General features: G+C 40.8%; 1 protein-coding gene across 2 annotated transcripts in view; it reads left to right on the top strand.

The window, feature by feature from the left end:
• The window catches only part of dchs1b (dachsous cadherin-related 1b), an 84,060-nt gene that overhangs the window by 43,715 nt on the left and 21,182 nt on the right, over positions 1-19,163 (top strand). For both annotated transcript variants that reach the window (XM_038708255.1, XM_038708254.1), the window contains one exon: positions 18,228-18,416. In XM_038708255.1, coding sequence (XP_038564183.1) covers positions 18,228-18,416 — 189 coding nt within the window. The remainder of the gene's footprint in view (positions 1-18,227; positions 18,417-19,163) is intronic.

Raw genomic sequence — 19,163 nt, 5'->3', positions numbered from 1 at the left:
TGATGTCACACACAATTTTACATATTAGTAATGCCATTCACTGCACCAGTTTTGGTTTGTGTGCTTCATGTAGGTAAATCTAAGAGATTTCACAACCTTGTTACCAATGCCATACCATTATAAAAGGTTATGATTCAAGGCTTTCAATCTTTAGTCCTGACCTACGTAACCATATATAGAATGTTTGTCTGAATTTTGTGAAGAAGATATGTTGAAAATCCTGAACAAAATTGAACATTTTATCATCACTAAATTGTATTGTTTATACCGTATGTGTGGTGCAAGTGTGCTGTGTGTGTGTTTCCTCTTTTTTGAACAGCAGGAGTTCGTGTCAGTTTTGGTTTGTTGGCCATTTACAAGCCACATCAACTCCCACCATCCCATGTCCAAAGTGGATATGGGATGGTGGGAGTTCAGAACCATAACACACTTGAATGTCTATTAAGAGTAAAGTACACATATGAGATCTGCACGTGTTTCTGGAAGGACAATGACACGGATTATCTGTCCGGTTTTCTGAATTAAGTACAGCAGAGGGAACACAGTACACCCAGAAGTAACTGAAATAAAATAAAAATCATCCAGAAATAATTTGGGTTCTCTTGCTCGGTCAAAACCAAAATGAGAGTGGACTGTAGCAAAAAACATCCAGAAATGAATGTGACACACCCTGCCTGTGAAGTAAGGGACTGTTAACTGTAACCAACACTAAAGACAGAAAAAAATGCAACTCAAAAAGACGTACATACCTGTAACACAGAAGCATGGAGAAGATTTAGTTGGACAGCAGGATTAAAATTCCAAAGAGGAGATGGATTGCGACCAAATGAAATAAAAGACAAAAGTGGGAAAAAGAAAATCAAATCATTGTAGTTAAACAGGTTATTTTAGTCTCAGCAAAGAACATTGCAAACTTTGCGTTAAGACTTCAAGCCAGTGGGGACAAATTGTCAATAGGGGTCAGGAGAGGGGAGGTGTAGAGACACACAGAAGCCATGAAGATGAGCTTGAGGTGACAAGGATCGAAAAAAGGACTCAAAAAGGAGAGGAGGAAGTGATAAGAGTGAAATTGGGGTATAAAAATGAAGCAGGTTTGTAGGGAAATACCTTGCCAATACAGAGATGGGCCAACAAGGGAGAACCTCGGGAAAGTTTTGATTGGCCCCCACTCACAAGGCGCCATTGTGCGTCTATAGTGGCTTTCTAACTGGGTTTGACAGGCCTGTTTTGACTGACTCCTCGGGGAGCAATGTGTTTGAAATAGACATTTACAAGGGCATTTTGTTTCTACATCGTCCAAGAAACTGCTGTCTTTTCCTTCAGCTGCTCTCCTTTCATGCTTCATTCATAAGAGACACAGAAGGGATATTTACCCTTTAGTCACATGCAGGGGGGTTCAAACATCCGGTCCAAATTGATATTACTATTTCTTTTTGCCATCATAAATGAAAAAGAAGGTAAATCACTGTTATATATGATGTGAAAACAAAGTTTGCACATATACCATCATGCATGTTTCTGTATGCACATGAGCCAGGGGTTGACTGTGTTTCTATGTGTGTGTCAAGGCAGTATAGTTAATCCACAGGGGGCAAGCAGTGTGCAGAGTCAACACAGTGTCTGTAATGGAAGAGAAAACCAATAAGACTTTAAAGACTACAGGGGCCTCCTTTTCATCTTCCTCCACCAAACGTAGACCTCTGTCCCTCTTGTCATTTTCATTCCTCTGTTCTTCTTTTTCTGCCATTGTATCTTATCGCACTTTTTTTTGTTGTTGTTGCAGTTGTATCAGTTGTCCCTCTCTCATTCTCCTCTGTAAGTGCTGAGCTGAGCTAAATGTGACCCCGGCGACTGGGTGCTTTGCTTGCTGGCTGAGGTGCGATGCTGCTATCTGAGCTGAGGGGGGAGTCTAGGGGTGAGGAAAACATCATCATGTGGATGCCTCTTGAAGGTCAAGTAAATACATTAAAGGGTAAGCAAACAGAGAGGAAGCGTGGGCAGAAGCTGGTTTTTGGCAGAAGCGCATCAAAGTGGGGGTTGGGAGAGAGAGGCAGCAGGATGCAAATCTGTCATAGCAGGTGCGTAATGAAAGAAATGGTGAATGCTGTATTAAGGTTTAGTTACAGAGGAAAACTTACCTATATTAGCCTATTACTTCTTAATAATATGGGTTAGAGATGTGCAATGACTGAAGGCAATTGGAAAACAAGATTGTAGTTATGATAAAAGTATACTCTATCTTTAGATCTCCTCCCTCTCTTCATCTTACACCCTGCTACTTTTCTCCTCCCATTTGTGAAACCCAAATCCACTCAAACGTGGCTTTGATCTGGATAATAATTTTCACCACCCCCATTCTGCCGCCCCCTCTCCCACCTCTCCCAAGCAGCCTCAGTGTGACCAGCCATGTGATAGCTGGGACCCCATCATTTCCCATTAGCGTGTGGCTTAGTGCATCTTAGTCAGCGCCTCCTACCTCGAACCCCTTGGCTTACTGTGTTGGAGGTCTGTTTACCCCGTGACTTTAAACTAATCTCCCTTCTAACTCCCAGCTAAACCTCACAACCTTCATCACCTGTCCTCCCTTCTTTCGTGGGTATAAATTATGCCAAGATAGAAAACTGATATTTAAAGAAGAGTCACAGAAATACAAGTCCCACTTTCTATCACACACACTTAAAATGAAACCACAAATACTATGCTATTCAGTCATCATCCTTATTGGGCGAAGTGTTAATGCTCGTTGACTTTCTGTCTATCACCTCTGCTTTGTCTTCCTAAACCCCTGTTTCACATCTCCAAAACACCACATTAGTTCAGCTCCCTCTCTCCCTCCCTTGCCATCCACCTTTCCTCACGCATGCTCTTTATCCTCACAATTACTATACTTATATAGTATGCGGCGCTTTCACTGCACATCGCCACCTCATCTCTCAGTATCATACCATTAGTGGAATCTCTCTTTCATCCCTTTCAGTCCTAACATCTGTTTACACCTCTTTCTTGGTCTCTGGGAAGGCAATGACAGGTGCATCATGTCCTCTGAGATGCTTCATCGGAAGTGTTGGACACAGCATCTGTGCTGCTGCTGTTCTCCCTTTTCCTTGATTGAGTCAGAGACAGTGTAAAATCTAACTATTTCTACATTTCTTGTGGATTGTGACGGCATATTTTTCTGCTGTGAATGTAAATTAGCTAAAACTTTCTGCATGAGTTAATCATTGCAGCACTAATTAATTTTTTTCTGATGGCTGTAATGTCGTCAGAGACGCTGTGGTAATGGTTCAGCACAGTGAATGAAAACAGCAGAGATCCAGATAGCAAAGAATTTGTGATAAAGAGAAAAGGCCTTTCAATTAATCAGAGTCACTGCAGTCTCATTATTTCTTTCTTTCAAACTAAAGTCTCTATGTGGAAACAATTCATCTTTAAATTAATCTTCATTCCAGCTTATCTCTATGACTTTGCCTCTGTTCAAGCAATTAAGATTTTCAGTTTCCCAACATTCAGATAAAGCAAAACTGTCTAAGCATTCAACATTCATTACCTGTGGTGTGTTTTTATAGTTTTTTATTGGAGACAATGGAGCGATCAGTAGCTCAGGCCCTCTCTGCCCAGTTCATGTCTGCAGTGTTTGTGTTTGTAGCTACTACTGTGCTGTACAGAGCTTGCAGAGGGTCTTTGTGTTGAGAAGTCATTTCCCAGTGTGCTGACTGATGAAGTGCGGACGTGCAGCTGATTTAAGACTTCTTTCCACACATCTGTAGGTGTGCAAGGCTAACCCCCTTCACCGCCTCCTTTTTTTTCCTCTCACATTCTCTCTCTTTCCCCTTTTCTTCATCCCTGCCTGATTTTCTCCCCACAGGAGTTGGCTGTGTCTCTGACCCCAGGGCTGCATCATGCCTAGCCAACCTGTTTTTCTTGGAAATTCCTGTTGGCTGAGCTAGCCGTGGAGGATGAGATGATAATGGGGAGGGAAGACTGCACACGTGTGTTACCCCTGTGCACATGAATGTGTCTTTAATGGATGCTCTACATCACTGACAACCTGGTTTACCAAATGGGTTTTGGGTTTTATGAGGCCTCTGTTGCTCGCTTTAATCTGATAGGTTCCCTGCTGTTTGGCTGAGCCATCACTGTCCACACTGACTGTCTTTTGTTTGTATGGGAATCAGAGGAACAGAGAAAAAAATGAGAGAGAAAGTTGCTGGCCCAATGGAACAATTAACTTTAATCCTTTATCAGAAAACTGATGAGAGCAGATGAAAAGCGTGAGGACCGAATAAAGGAAAAACAAAAGAGAAAGACAAAGATGATTTAAGCAGCTAAAATGGCTTTAGACAGAACAGTTTATCCCGAGAATAACTTGGCTGCCACTTCTAAGCATGGTAAAAATTCTAGGTATCAAGGTTCTTTGGTCCCACACGAACTGTGCTTTAACAGGTGCTTTAGGAATCAGGACTGTGTTTCTCACCACTTCCTCATATTCACCTCACATGTGCAGAGTCAGGAAATTAATTTAACAAGGATAAGCTAGTTTTTCACCCCCTTAGGCTGTGTATGAATATGTAATCGCAACGTCTCATATTCTCACCACACACATACACATGGAGGCTCTTTGTGTCTCTGTGGGTCAATTAAACAGAACTTAGTTATACTGTAAGTACGTGAGTATGTGTGTGTTTGTGTGTGTGTGTGTGAGTATGTGTGTGTGGGTGTCTATATCAAACACAAGGGTTTGGCTCCTGAACCTTCAGCAGAATAAAGTTAATCAATAGAATTCATTAAGATGTAATTGCTTTGACAGCAAGCTGACCATTCAGCAGTTTGTGTGTCCGTATGAGTGCATAGTTTGCAAGGTTGTGTTTGTTTGTGTGTGTGTGTGTGTGTGTGTGTGTAGGGGCAGGGGGTGATGAGAATAATGTGTTTTAACACACCATGTGTAGTAGCTGGAGTTTGTGATCTTCAGGGTTTTGCATGGGACCCAAGTATTTTAACCTTCTCAACATTAAATTTGCTGACTGTGTTAAGTTTCATCTTGCCGTCGACCCTAATGCTAATTAGCTTTAACGCAGACAGAAGAATGTCTTAATGTTTCTCTCAACAGTCACAGAGTGGGTGACCCATCTGTGTCTGTGGTTCAGGCACAGGTCAATGAGAGGCTAATCCAGTTATCAAGGCTGCCTGTTACTTCTAACTGCGCAATCAACTTATCTCCATTGTCAGTCAGAGGTCCAACATTAGCAGCCATTAAGCTTTGCTGCTTGTTGTTCGACACTTATCGTGCACATGACTACAGAAAATGCACAAGGTGAAGGCCACATATCACATACACATGAATGCACATGAGTTTTTGTTAATTAATACTGTTAGCTGGAGAGGAGCTTTTCTACCAGTAACAGATGTCTGTGTTCAATCAGAATACAAAAATCTGTAAGGAAGGGCTGGGCGGTATATTGGTATAATGAGGTATACCGATGTAATTTCAAAAGAGATTTAAAATTAGACAATACCGTTTATACTGATATAGTTTGATGTTGAGTTAACTAATATGTTTTGTAAAGTCCTGCCAGCGTTTGCTCCTCTCTCCCTCACTGCGCAGCCCCGTCCCTCCGTCTGCGTCTGCAGCCGTCTACTCACAAAGTCTCTAATAACATGGAGAGAGAGACAGTGTCGTGCCGATAAGTGATTGCCCGCCGAAAACTTTGTTTGGTAGGCCTATGTCTATGTTTATATTTGGAAAACGGACTGTAGCCTATAATTAACACGACTCACTGCCGACTTAGATATAAAATGAAGACAATTCTGCAATTATCCTTACAACATTATTTTACTTGCTGTGTAGGCCTACCAACCAATCCAGTCGTTTTTACCTGTTAAAATACCTTTAAATGGCCAATACAACTCATAAGATGCAGTATTTCACTTGCTAGAAAGTGATTGAAGCCTCTTCTTATTGACTGAAAGGTTATTTCTGCCCTGAAATTAGATGATTTCATTCAGAAGAGTTATATTTGACAAATTATAGCTCACCTAGTACTTTTTACCTCTTAAAATACCTTTAAATGGCCAATACAACTCATAAAATGCAGTATTTCACTTGCCAGAAAGTGACTGAAGAGACTTGGCGATACAGCTCCAGCAGACGGCAATCAGTTTTCGGCGGACGATCGCACGACACCGGTCAACACTGCTGAAGACCAGGCTTGTCAAAAACAACGGTTCAGTCAGTGTTTCCTACACATACGCTTCACTTCGTCGGGCCGCCCAGGTATATTTGGAGACACTTTGTAGTATTTTTCAGAAAAACACAGAGTCATTACGTTACAAGTTGCAGCACGGTGGATATTTTACAAGCACAGACCAGGTAAAGCGACAGTGAACACAATAGTGCAGATGTAATCCGTTAACTACCACGTTGGTTTTGTTTTGAAAGGCTAACATGTGGCGCAGTTGCTGCTGTGAATGGAACTGCGGAAGGATAAAGTCCAGAAGACATGTTTTTTTTTCTGACTTTATACAACGTAGCCTACGACTGATGGAGTACAACAGTACCCGGATATGACTTTTGGTTCATATCACCCAGCCCTACCGTAAGGGAACAACAATACTGAGGCATCAACAGCAACAGAGAAGAGCACCTTCAGCAAATATAAATGTTTATATTGTGGCTGCAGCAACAGAACACACAGTTCTATTCCACAGCATTTCCCAAAAGCTGATTGTTTGCGATACTACTTGATTAGCTGATCGTTTCCAAGTTCCAAGCCGGGGCTGGGATCGCCTTGCTTTCAGTACTGTGTGACAACTTTTCATTTTATCCAGCCAAATGTTTTGAAATCTTTTTATAAATGGTTGTTAAAGTTTCATAGATGTTATCCAGGCCTTCATTTTAATGAAGCATGAACACAAGAAACATGGAACATCATTTTAAACTTGCCGGCATGTTTCCAACCTGTCCACCAATTTAATTAGCTTATTTAAATATCTTATATATTTAATTAACATATGTTTTTAGGGATCTGTGAGGAACATAGAGAGTAAGCTATTACAGCAGCTGTCATATACAGGCCTGTTAGTGGTTTACCTCTTTATCCTGACCTTGGTTTCACCCCAGTTTATAAGACAATCACTTTTAAAATGCCATACAGTGCATAGAGATGTGGCTGCTTTGATACACAAACACTATAGGATTACAGATCCACATTATTATATTTTCTAATTTAAAGTTTGAAGTGTGCAGAAACACACACGCACACAAACACACAAACCTCTGGTTTAGAGCTGCTGTGCCTCTCTGCAGTCAACAACTATCAGAGTAACCCAACACCAGATGTAAGCTCAAAGCTCAGGGGGTGCTCCTGCTATCTTTTACTATTGTCACTTTCCTGAGGTGGAGGCCACTAACTGCCTGAACTCAGTCAGAATAAGGGAAAGAAGATGGACATGGAGAATGTACAGACATAGACGAGGGATTTAGTTGTAAAAAGAAGAAACGGACAGAGCAAAGAAAATGCACATCCACACAGCTGGTTAAATCTGTTCTGTGTGCTGATCCACCATTTAAAAAAAACGACGATCAAGTTAGATTAACCTGGCTGAACCCTGGAGTTTCATCACACAGTTTTTGTTTTTTTTTATTCCCTGTTCAATGCTGTCACACTTTTTCCTTTTGTACAAAGATAACAGGTGTTACTCCTTCCTATTTTGTCAGTGACACATTCATGCACCGTCATGGGTGACCTGTTACACACACACACACACACACACACACACACACATACTGACTCATCTCTAGGGGGCAAGGTTAGAGAGGCGCAGCTGGAAGTTTGGCTGACCTTTGAGCTTTAAGACTCACATTGATTTGATCACACAGACACACACATATGCACAGAGACACAGTGTTGTAATGACCCTCATCCCTGAAACTAATATTGTCAGATGAGTACTGGCTCTTTGTATGACCATTTCTGGGAGGCAGAAAAAGGTGGTTTAGTCTGTCCCCAATAAATCCTAGCTTACTTAAAATGATAAACACACTCTGCCTTATTAGTGTGAACCTCCCACATAGCTGTGTGTTGGTTTACAGATTGAGAAATAAAATGACACTGAAACATAAATGTTTATATGGAGAAAATCAGGCTTCAACTATCTAAAAAAAGCCTGCTGCTCCAAAGAGGGGGACTTGGTTTCAATCAGATTTACTACATAAACCCATGATTTAGTTTGAATTGGAAACATGTCAGTGTAGAATCCTTTAACTCAAGTTTGGCTAGATTTATTGTAGTCTTAGCCCCTGGGCAGAGATAGTAATAGGTAAATAATGTAATAAATCTTTGAGTTAAAGGCTTCCATCTGGCAACTTACGACAATGCCGTAACCACTACAGTGCCACAGGCGTAAGATATAAGGAATCATTGTGGCAGTGACAAATGGTTTTTGGAGTTTACCTCTGTGTTTGTACAAGGTCAGCCATTTTTATTTGCCATGTTTTGAGCTTTTGGTGGAAAGTGGGGAGTGGTAGAGAGATGTTTGTGGCTTTTCAGTGACTCATGTTTGGGTTCTCTACTCAAACAAGTCTGCACCTCATGTCCCAAGACAGTTCTTTGTATTGTGGCCAGTCTCAATTGATACATCCAAAAAGTCCCAAGCTGCCTTGATGTTGATCTTGACGGCAAGTTATATTTACAAAAATCATTAAAAAAACTAATTTAATGTTTCACATTAGACAAAACTCTTTAAATGTGAAAATCAAAACCTTCAGCAACTGTTATTCGTTTTTACTTAGGCTTACAAGTTGCTTGGAATCATTAATGTGGACAGCAAAGGTAAACACTTTGATCATATCATCACAATATTATCTCACTAAAAGTCAACAAATGATAATATTGAATTATGGCCCAGCCACAATTAGGTTATCTAAATGGTGATGATAATGTGCCATTGTGGCTTCTGATGTACCTGTCCCAACCAATACTCAGCATTATTTGGCTGAAGTCTGGTGTTAATTTATTTTCATCCATTGTCCTTAGTGTTAGAGCTCACTGTTGACACAGTGACAGAGAAGGCCATGATAAGACTGTCCCATGGCCTCAGGGATCACATCTAGGAAGCGTGACTAATGGGTGGAGGTCTACAGAGGCTTAGAAACACTATTTTGGTTTAGTGGAGTGAAGCCGTGCAATCAACAGGGATAAGCCTGAACCTTTGTGTAGCACGTTTAGAAGGTATTATGTGTATCTCTATTTGCGTATCAAATTGAACCATGTTACTGAGAGTGCAGGAGTTTTCCCGCTGGCCTCAGATTGGAAAACTTTGTCTAAACATCTCAGACTAATATAGTGACGGTGGTAATAATGTTTATTTTAAGACTGTAAAACATCATCTTTATCAGAAGAAAATGCACCCACAGAATGTAAACATGAAGATAACAGATGTTTTTCTCAGCAGCACGTAACTGATTTACTACCAGTTCAAAGCTTACCTTTTTCAAACATTGTCTCCTCTTTGATAAGACCTTGGAATATTTGCTGATGACAGAATAATATTTAGAATATTTTAGATATCTGGAGGAAGTTGACATTGACTTTCACCACTCCTTCAGCAGCTGTCCTCATGATAGATTGTTCACGCCTATTGATCTCCTCTTTTGTGTGATTTTTGCTCTGACAGATGGACTAATCTATACCCATAATCAGAACTACTCACTGTGTCTGCCCACAAAACACTCACACACAGTGTCATAATACAACATATGCCAATTTGCAGAACCCACAAATTGAAAAATTAGATAATAGAGTGGATTCTTGTGTTTCAGTTTGAACCATTTTCTAAAATCCCATCTTCTTCCCTTTCTCCCCCTCCCTCTCTTTCCATGCAGACATGCTTTGAACATAAAATAAAAATTAGAAACAATAACCGTCAACAATATGCTAACCCTCAAATTCCAAGTGCCCGCTCCCAATGATATAATCTTAACAGTGGTCATAGAGTCACACACTCCTCAAAGAGAAAATAAAAATCCTGCGGTGTCCCAGTGGAGGAAAAAAACAAAACAGATTCCACACTCTCTCAATCTCTTTGTCATGTTTGTATTGGATAAACCACCAAAATGCCCAAAATGTATATATACACACAGATGTCTGCTCCCAGTCTGGGAGAAATGCTGCAACAGAAACACAGATGCATCCTCCTAAACACATACTGCTGTTTTAGCTAGTTAGAGGATTTGAAATTACCCAGACTGGTGTCCCCGAGGCAACCGGGGGCCACTCACTCTCAGTCATTCGTCCTCTCATTCATCCGAAAACCCAACAGCTCAGACTGTCTGAGACAGCACTCCCCTGTTTGAGGTCCATCTCCAGTTGGTCTTTGTGCTCTCTCACTCCTTAATTACTGTTTTCTCTTCATCTCTGGAGCAAAATTACAACTGGAAGACAATAAGTGGCAATCATCACTTTATATGACATACCTCACTGCGTAAATCAAAGATGATGACCTAGAGAAAACTTTGTGTTCTGTTCTGTTTCTGTTCTCTCTGTTTTGGCTGCTTTTTGCTTCACTTTAGCAGTATTTTGCTGTTTTCAGAATACATAAAACAGAACAGTTGCACTACTCATCAACAATGTAACAGCTCTGAGCCTCATTAAGCTCTCAAATGTCGGAATTTGATTGCAGACCAAGGATCACTTGCAAGTTGATTGTTGGTTTCCCTAATTATGCTTTAAAAAACAACTCTGCTTCTCAACTGATGTTGAAGAGTATTTATCATGGGCCATATTGCTTCTATATTGTGCAGACTTAAGTTCATTTAATGACCATTTTTATTCATCTCTGTAGGTGGTGAATGTGCACTTTCACCCTCCAACTTTGACACCTGACCTCAAGCCCCTCATTAGCCTCCCTGTTAGCAGATAGCGACAATAAAATCCCCAGTATTTCACAGGTATGCAGATCTGTTGCTGGCAGCTGCTACGCCAGCCAGGGTGAGTTTCGCTGAGGCCTTGGACACAGGCAGAGAGGCAGGGATTAAACGTTTATAAATATTTAACAGTAAGTAAAAAATAGAGCTGATATTTGTGCTGATTAGGCCAGCTGTCAGTCAGGGCCCCCAGGATTCACTTTGGAAGGGGGAGGAGGCCAAGGAGGCACTGACACACATAGTACAGTAGACCGGCACACACAGAGTTGCACACGGGTTAAGAGTTGCCACATTACAGAGTCTTGGTCAAGATAGGATCAGTACCATCTATATCCCCTGAGTCTCTTATCACTCTTCAGATTCCAGTAAAATGATGTCATCCCTCATTGTGTTCCTCTATCCCTTTGTCCATCCCCGTAACTAGCTTTTTTTTATCTCCCTCTGACCTTACTTTTAACCTCCATTCACAGTCGGCTCCCCCTCCTTTCTTCCTCTACCTGTTTCTGAAAAGATATGACAGCTTGGTCTTGATCTATAGAGCTTATGGTGAGAGACCATGAATAATTGCTGGGTTGCAGTGCTGGAGATTTCTAGTTTAGAACAGATTGCACCACTGAGGATTTCCTATTCTACGTACACATTTAAATCTAATGGATTTTTCTGGGTGTGTCTGGAAGGTAAAACTTAGCAGGCTCATAATAACTAAAAAAAACAAAAACAGAACAGACTTGTGAATATGCCTGAACAACTGCTCCTGTGTCCTTTTACATGAGATGCAGCCCAAAGATAAACTCGCTAACACACACCACATGTCTGCATGTTAGAGGGCTAAAGCTGTAACACTATGGTATAGTTTACTGTTTAGCTTTGAATGTGAAACATCTACAAATATGTCCTGCTGTGTGTGCACGCAAGTACAAAAACGCACATTTGTGGGACTCAGAAAGAGGCAGAGTGGCCATCATCCCTTATTATGTTCATTAATAATATTAGCATTCTTTCTTCCAAATATAGAAGTCAATCTTTCTCGCTCCGTCTCTTTCACCGCCCTCCCCTTCTCTTCCCTTCACTGGTTTGATGTTCCTAATCATTTCCAGACGTGAACTCCACATGAAAGACAACAAGCACTTGCCGTAATAGGGTGCTGAAAGTACGAGTGAGAGAGAGGACAGAAAAGAGGGGAGACGCTAAAAAAGAAAGGGGAGGTCAAGGGAGGAATGGAGATTGAATGAGAAGCACGATGAAGCCTCAGTCCTCCTCGTTCCCATTTCAAGGTCTCATGTTATCATTAGACCTGCCTTTTGTTCCTTTGCCAAACTATTTCCCCCTCACCGCTCTCCCACCTTCCCCTCCCTTCTCTCCTTCCCTGCCATATATCTTAATTGTACCCATAGTGCCTTAACTCATTGGCAACAGAAAGGCAGAAATTGATTTGGAGATTTGAGAATGCCTAATATGAGGAATGCAGCTCACTGGAGAGCAAAGGAATGTGTCAGTGGAAAAAGAGCAACAAAGTTAAGTGAATGTTTTAGCTCTATCCGACACTCCAACACAGTTATTGCCTTTAAATCCAGACTCCTACTTCAGTTTGTTGTAAATTACTTCAGCTTGTGTGCAATTATCCAACAATGATGCATTCAGCTCACAAGCTCCAGGTCCATCATGCTCTTTTATGGCCATCGCTGCTGCTTTAAAGGATCATTCCAGTTTATTACAGCTTGGATCTAATTTTCATTCGTTTCTGTGATAACTTCGATAATAATAAGATTGCGCTACTCCTCACATCCCTAAAAATAAGGTAGATGGGGAAAGAAACATGAGCAGTCATGGTAAACTGTCAACCAGGTTTTCAACAAACTCCAAGATGTAGCAAACGTGAAACAAAATGAAGGCAAAAACAGTACTGTCTAAAATTACCAAAATTATGATTTAAATGAAATATCTGATTATAGAACAAGAGTCAATGCTAGTTCAACCATAGGGTACAGTGTCATTATAACCCTATAACAAATACAAATGATGGTTAAAATAAGAACAAAGCTGTAATAAATCTACATTTGCTGGGATAACATTCACATTAATATGAGTCTTCTTCTTGGCCTATTTCACCTCTTAGATGATGATTGCTTTATAAACATCTAGGCCTGGCACCAGTCAGAGAAAGAGTAGATTAGATTGGGACAGCTATCAGTGTTGTACAGGTTTTACTATGAAAGCGTATAGAATCTCTCTCTCCCTCTCTTTCATGAGAAGCTATAAAAGTCCAGAGCCGCAGCAGAACTACAGCTGCGTCCGAGAAGCCGTGCGCTGACTCCCTCTGACACTAACTGATGTTTTACAGAGACAAACTGCAGAGAACAGCAGGATCCACCTGGACCAGCGCCCACATCTGGAGAAGATGAGAATAGAGGAGAGAAGGGATACAGTCATGGGTATAATGAGAGAAGGGCAGAAAGGGTAGGGGGTGAACAAGGAAAAAAAAGACATAATTCAGACAAAAAAAAACATAATCCAGAGGTTTTGGGATTCGCCTACTGGTATCATTAAACTCTGCCTGTCAACTGGCACCACATCACAAAAAGGAGACCACTCCCTCTCTGCAGCATTACATACCACTGACAGATAACTCTGGGTGACGTGTTAGCATTGAGTTTCAGAAAGGAAAAGGTTAGGTGTGTGTCTGAGGTCTAAGTGGACCTCTGGAGAGCCATCCACTCAGTTATCTGCAGAAGGAGAGCAAGGGTGACAGTAAGAGCACATGATAGAGAAAGGAGAAGTGGAAAGGTAGGAGAGACCATGAGACAGAAAAAGAGAGTGGTTGTGAAGAAGACTGAGGCAAATGAATGATGAGATCTGGATCTTTGCTAATGCTCCAGTGAGTGATCGCTCCTCTACTCTCCCAGCCAGGGATGAATGGCTCTCTATGGACAAAAAGCTCCAGGCCTGAATCCTGGCTGAATCCGATACTCGGCACGCTCTTCCCGACTGTTTTTCACATAGTCCTTACCGGGCTGACGTGTGCTGTGTGAGACTTAGGCTGTGACAGATATATAGTAGCCGGTCAGTGAACTACACAACAGGTAAATCAAAGAAAATCTTAAGCTAAGAGCATGCAGGATGAATTTATGTTTCATGTATTACAAGTTCAGATGGTTGGCAGATGGTTAACTGAAGCAGTGCATTTTAAGTCAGTTTGGGGTTTGATGATATTACCACTGATAAATACTCTGAAAGGCCAGTACATATCCACAGAGTCAAACAGGAAGCTACATAGCTGGTACGTCAGATAATGCATATTAGAAGTGGTTATCAACTTTAAAGGTTTCGTCTGCAGGTCAGTTATCATTAACATGTAAGACATGTAAAAGGCTGAAAAACAGGTTGACAGGTTCTCCTTTCTGACAACATAGTTCCATAGTTTTTGTTACTAATTTGAATACTCACATATAAAAGATTTTTTATTGAGGAGTTTAAAATGGATCATAACAAACTGAGATGGATGTGACCTCGTTTTTCATACTTTTAGTTAATTGTACTGGATGGAATATAGCAATGCTATCATTTTTGTAACCTTAAAGAGTGTGTCTCCTTTTGTTTTTGTTACTATTCCCTGCTGTGCATATTTACCAAATGCTTTCTCCACACTCCTCTGTATTTCTTGACATCAGGTGGGGTATCAGAGCTCCCACAAAAAAGAACCACTTTTGTGTTTTTGCACGTTTAAGCTCATTAACCACAATTTGTGTATACTTAACATTGCACTGTAGACCATTTTCCAAAGTGAACCACAGGCATTCACCACCTTCCAGACAGGCATTAGTTTCAGTTCATGCCAATAATGTATGAAAATCTACTTGCAAAACCACCATTATGGCCCTTTAATATAATAATGACCACCATAGGATGTGAATGTTTTTTTTTCTCAACTGCAGCTCATATCTGTAAATGGCAATGCTGCATGAATCAAAACTGTCACAATGAAACAACGTGTCTTGCTCTAGAGCATTACAAAAACACAGGGACAAAAGTATTGACCTTTCAGTTAAACAATACAGCCACATCCAAACTTCTGTGTAAATGTGGAAGATCCATACAGTGTTGTAACCACAAATATCATGGGAGACAAGTACTACGGAGCAAATACATAAGTGCAAGACAGATTTAGATGTTGAAAGGTACGGGCTGCTGTCTGTCTATGTGTTGCTATGTAGTTGTATGTTTATCACCACGGGATACCTCCGGAGAATATGATGAGGAATAGGTGTGCAGAGCCGAGGTTGGATGGCTGGTCATGGATCAGAAAACAGGCTCTGGCGTGGGCGGAATTCCTCCCTGGCAAAAACCCATGTCTGGGCTACCAGATCATTTGATTTAAGAAGACATGTTGAGTGTGTGTGTTTACTAGATTACCTTATTGGCTTTATAACTGTGCTACTTTTTTTGTCAAGATAAGTGCTGTGAATGCAGAATACAGCAAACAAGTTTTTGGTATCGAGTCGACATGTCAGTTGGATTCAACCTTCTGGCCTGTACACTAAACTGAGCATTGGTGCTGTGCTTTCAGATGGATTGACAAGAGGGAAATGCACTGATGACAGAGTTGATCCTCACAAGCTCCTGTTCTTTCTCAGTTTGGTCCTTCTGCATTCTTTCCTATGCTCTACAAAGGCATTTCAAGTGTGGAACCATATAACCACTGTTCTTCATGTAGTATGTTGCAGTAAAAAACTGAAATCATTACATCTTTTTTTATAGCTCCCAAGGTTTCCATGAAAGTGTTGCAGATGCATTTTCCTAGTACAACCCTGTGTTTGTGTTGCATATTTTTTTCGAGCATGAAGAATCCATACCATATTGCTGCGGGTTTTAAAATTTTAGAGTGTGTGGAGAATCAATGTTCTGCTCTTCTTCTTATTCCCGGCCTCTATGCAAGTCCTTTCCGGTCCAAGTCTCCATTCAAAACTACTTCGAAGCATATTTATGTGTACTGTGCCCAACCCTTGCGTTTCATATAAGTCCAACAAACGCAGTTGAATTCCTGTGCTGCTTTATGCAGTGTAGAACGCCCTTTCCCTCGTCTTTGTTTGTGATCTACAGACTTATTGGAGTAAAGATAGAGGTGACGATGAAGTCACCCTATGACCAGACGTGTGGTCATGGGTGTTTAATTAGATTTAGTAAAAAGGATGGGGTCATCTTATACGTGAATGTCTGTGTGTGTGTGTGTGTGTGTGTGTGAGAGAGTTTGTACACGTTCTCATCACCACAGGTGGCTAATCCATCACAGACAGTCAGAAATATATGAAGAACAACCAGACATGAGCCTAGATCCCAAATGACATTGTTAGTCTCAACACTGTGCTTTCTAGGAAGTCCCAGCAATGATCTAAAATACCCAACTGTAAACACTGACCAAAGGAGACGAGGTACAGCGTCACCCCTCAAAAACCACAACCGTCTAGCCACGGCAATACTAAGACTAAAAACCCCAAAGAAGCTGTTCTAATATTCCCATATTTTAATATCCTTTAGGAGAAACAGTATGAGTCCAGGTGGTAGTGTTCCTGACTGTCTATAGCCAGTAGGTAAGTGTAATGGTGAAGACATGTGTTGGTGGGACAGAAGGAAGGTCGTTGCCGGATGTCTGCTGTGGTGGTCCTGTGCTCTGTGGGGTTCAGGGCCAGGGCAAATTCAGATGTAGGATTCAGATGTATGACGAAATCATCAAGCATCTCAGCATGAGACTTTTCAATTTTACCCCTTCTTTTGAGAAGTTAATCGGGATTGAAAATACATTAACATCTATGTGCATCTATAGAAAGCAGACTTATATGCGCTTTAAACTGTATGAGAGTATTACGACAGAATATTGGGCCCACTACTGAAAAAAGACAAAAAAAATGAGATTTTGAAATTAATGTAATAATACCCAAATGGTAAAATGTCAGAATATTTCAGCTGTTTTCCTCAATAAAGTTTATTCTCCACATATTAAGGCTTATATTACCACTAATTCTTGAAATAATACTGAACTTTTTCTCATGATATTACGTCTGCAAACATACAAGTGAACATCATACTCAGACATGTGACATATACTCCCAACTTGTGTTTATTGTCCTACCTATCTTTCTAATTGTTATGATCTTTGTATGATCAGTTGTACACAGTAGAATATCCTTCCTTAGTCAGAAAGATTTTAAACAGTATTCACACAGAAACAAAACTGAAGCTACTGTCAGAGAAAAACTCTTCATATATGTTACTGTCACTTTATGGGAAGAGACTGTGTGACAAAGAGAGAGTGATGTCATGGATTCTCCTGGATCTTGGCTTGCCTTCAAGGCTTCTAGATCTGAGGGTGAATGCTATTTTTAATAAGCATCATAAATGCCACCAAACAATGTTATGGACCAGTGTAAAACTTCAGTCAGAGGCAGGACCCTAGAGCACAGAGGACATTTCCCTTTTGTGTTTTGCAAGGAAATCTTTGTTGTATTATGGGATTTTTGAGTGTTTTAATAGATTTAGTGTGTGTGTGTCTGCAGTGGAAAGTAGGATGTTAGTTATATGAGACACGTGAGGTCAAAGGTTGGGTTAAGACCTTTGTCTGTTCCGTGTCTTGGTGTAAACAGTTTGAAGACCTTTGTAGGAGAAATATGCAGTGAAGATAAAGGTATGAGCTGCGTGTTTAAGTGGCTCTACCAGTCAGTCAGTCTGTATCTTTATTAAATGCCAGCTGAAAACGAGTATGTGTCACTTGACCTTCTAACCTTCCTTGAAGTTGTCTCTTTTGACCCATGAACCAAACTCACAACCTCTGTCAAAACTCTCCCCTCCTCTCCTCTCCTGTCTTTTACCAAAGGTTACCTGTCAGTTTCCCCCATATGGATCCATGGTTACACCGCACCACCTGTCCCTTTGCCAGTTTTTCAAACACACCATGGGGGAGATCTATCCGTTGTTTTTACACGCAGTATATCAGTGATCTATAAAAGTGAATTGCTCTCACAGATGCTCGGTTTTTATAGTACTCTGGAAATCATAACAAGTAGTGCTATATGGTGTGTGATATTTGGACAAGTGCAGATGTATGGTCCTGTGAGGTGACTGTATTATGGGACATTACTGTGCTAACAGAAAGGCCCTTAGCTCGTATATAATACTTACGACACGTGTAAGCTTTCTTTCACGTAGACTTCAGGACCTGTGTGTTGGTGTGAGGCTTTTTGAAATCCTTATGTCCCACGGGCTTTTTGACACCAGTGGACGATCCATGTCTTACCTCATGTCTCTTTTCCCTCAGGTGTCAGCCACAGATGAGGATCGTGGTTCCTTTGGTGCTATATCCTACACCCTGGGTTCTGGCTCTGGAAGCGCAGTACCAACCCACTTTACCATAGACAAGGAGACTGGCCAGCTTTGCACCCGCACAGCTCTAGACCGGGATGAGGGACTGGACAAGTTTGACTTGACAGTCACTGCAACGGATGGCGTAAGAACACTCTTACATTTAATTTGTAATTTGGGATTTTTACAGATTAAAGAAGTGAGATATAACGTGTTAATTAGTAAGCTTTAGATGTACTGGTAGGTGAATTATGTTACTAGCTATTTCCAGTCTTTGTGCTAAGCTAAGCTAACTGGCTCATGGTTGTAGCTTAATTTTTACCATACAGACATGCGAATGGTATAGATCTTCTCATCCAGCTCAACCCATCACATAAGTGTATTTCCCATCTTATGTGCAATTAAAAATTAAAGATTAAGTATGACTGAAATAGACTTCTGAGGGGGACCAAAACATCTAATTAGACTAAAGTCGAAGTTCAAGTTCATTGTGTTGCTCTGTGACCAAACACATTACTTGCTGAGTTTGTAATTCTCCTTCTGATCAAAGCTTCTAGCTAAAGGCAAATTAATTTATGTATACAGCTGCATTCAAATAAATCTGATCAAAGGGACATTCCGGACATGTTTGAAGAAGACAGCGTCCTGTCTGGCAAAGCAATCAGGGCAAACAGAGAGGGGATGGGGGGTGGGGTAAAGAAGTAGTAAAACAGATCAATTTAAAGTTGAAAAAAAGCTTTTAGTGTAGGATAGTATTTAAGTTAAATGTGATGCCTTACCTGACCATATTTACACACTCCTTGCTCTACCATCTTCCCAGCAGACCCATGCACATTTAAAGTATCAATTAATCACATTGGATGCACATAAATGGGCATTAAAACTCCACAAG

Source organism: Micropterus salmoides, unplaced genomic scaffold (assembly GCF_014851395.1).
Source record: "Micropterus salmoides isolate LMB-PRFRI ecotype aquatic unplaced genomic scaffold, ASM1485139v1 Ms_hic_scaffold_9, whole genome shotgun sequence".
In the NCBI taxonomy this organism is placed as follows: domain Eukaryota; kingdom Metazoa; phylum Chordata; class Actinopteri; order Centrarchiformes; family Centrarchidae; genus Micropterus; species Micropterus salmoides.
This window is presented reverse-complemented; position numbering and strand designations above follow the sequence as displayed.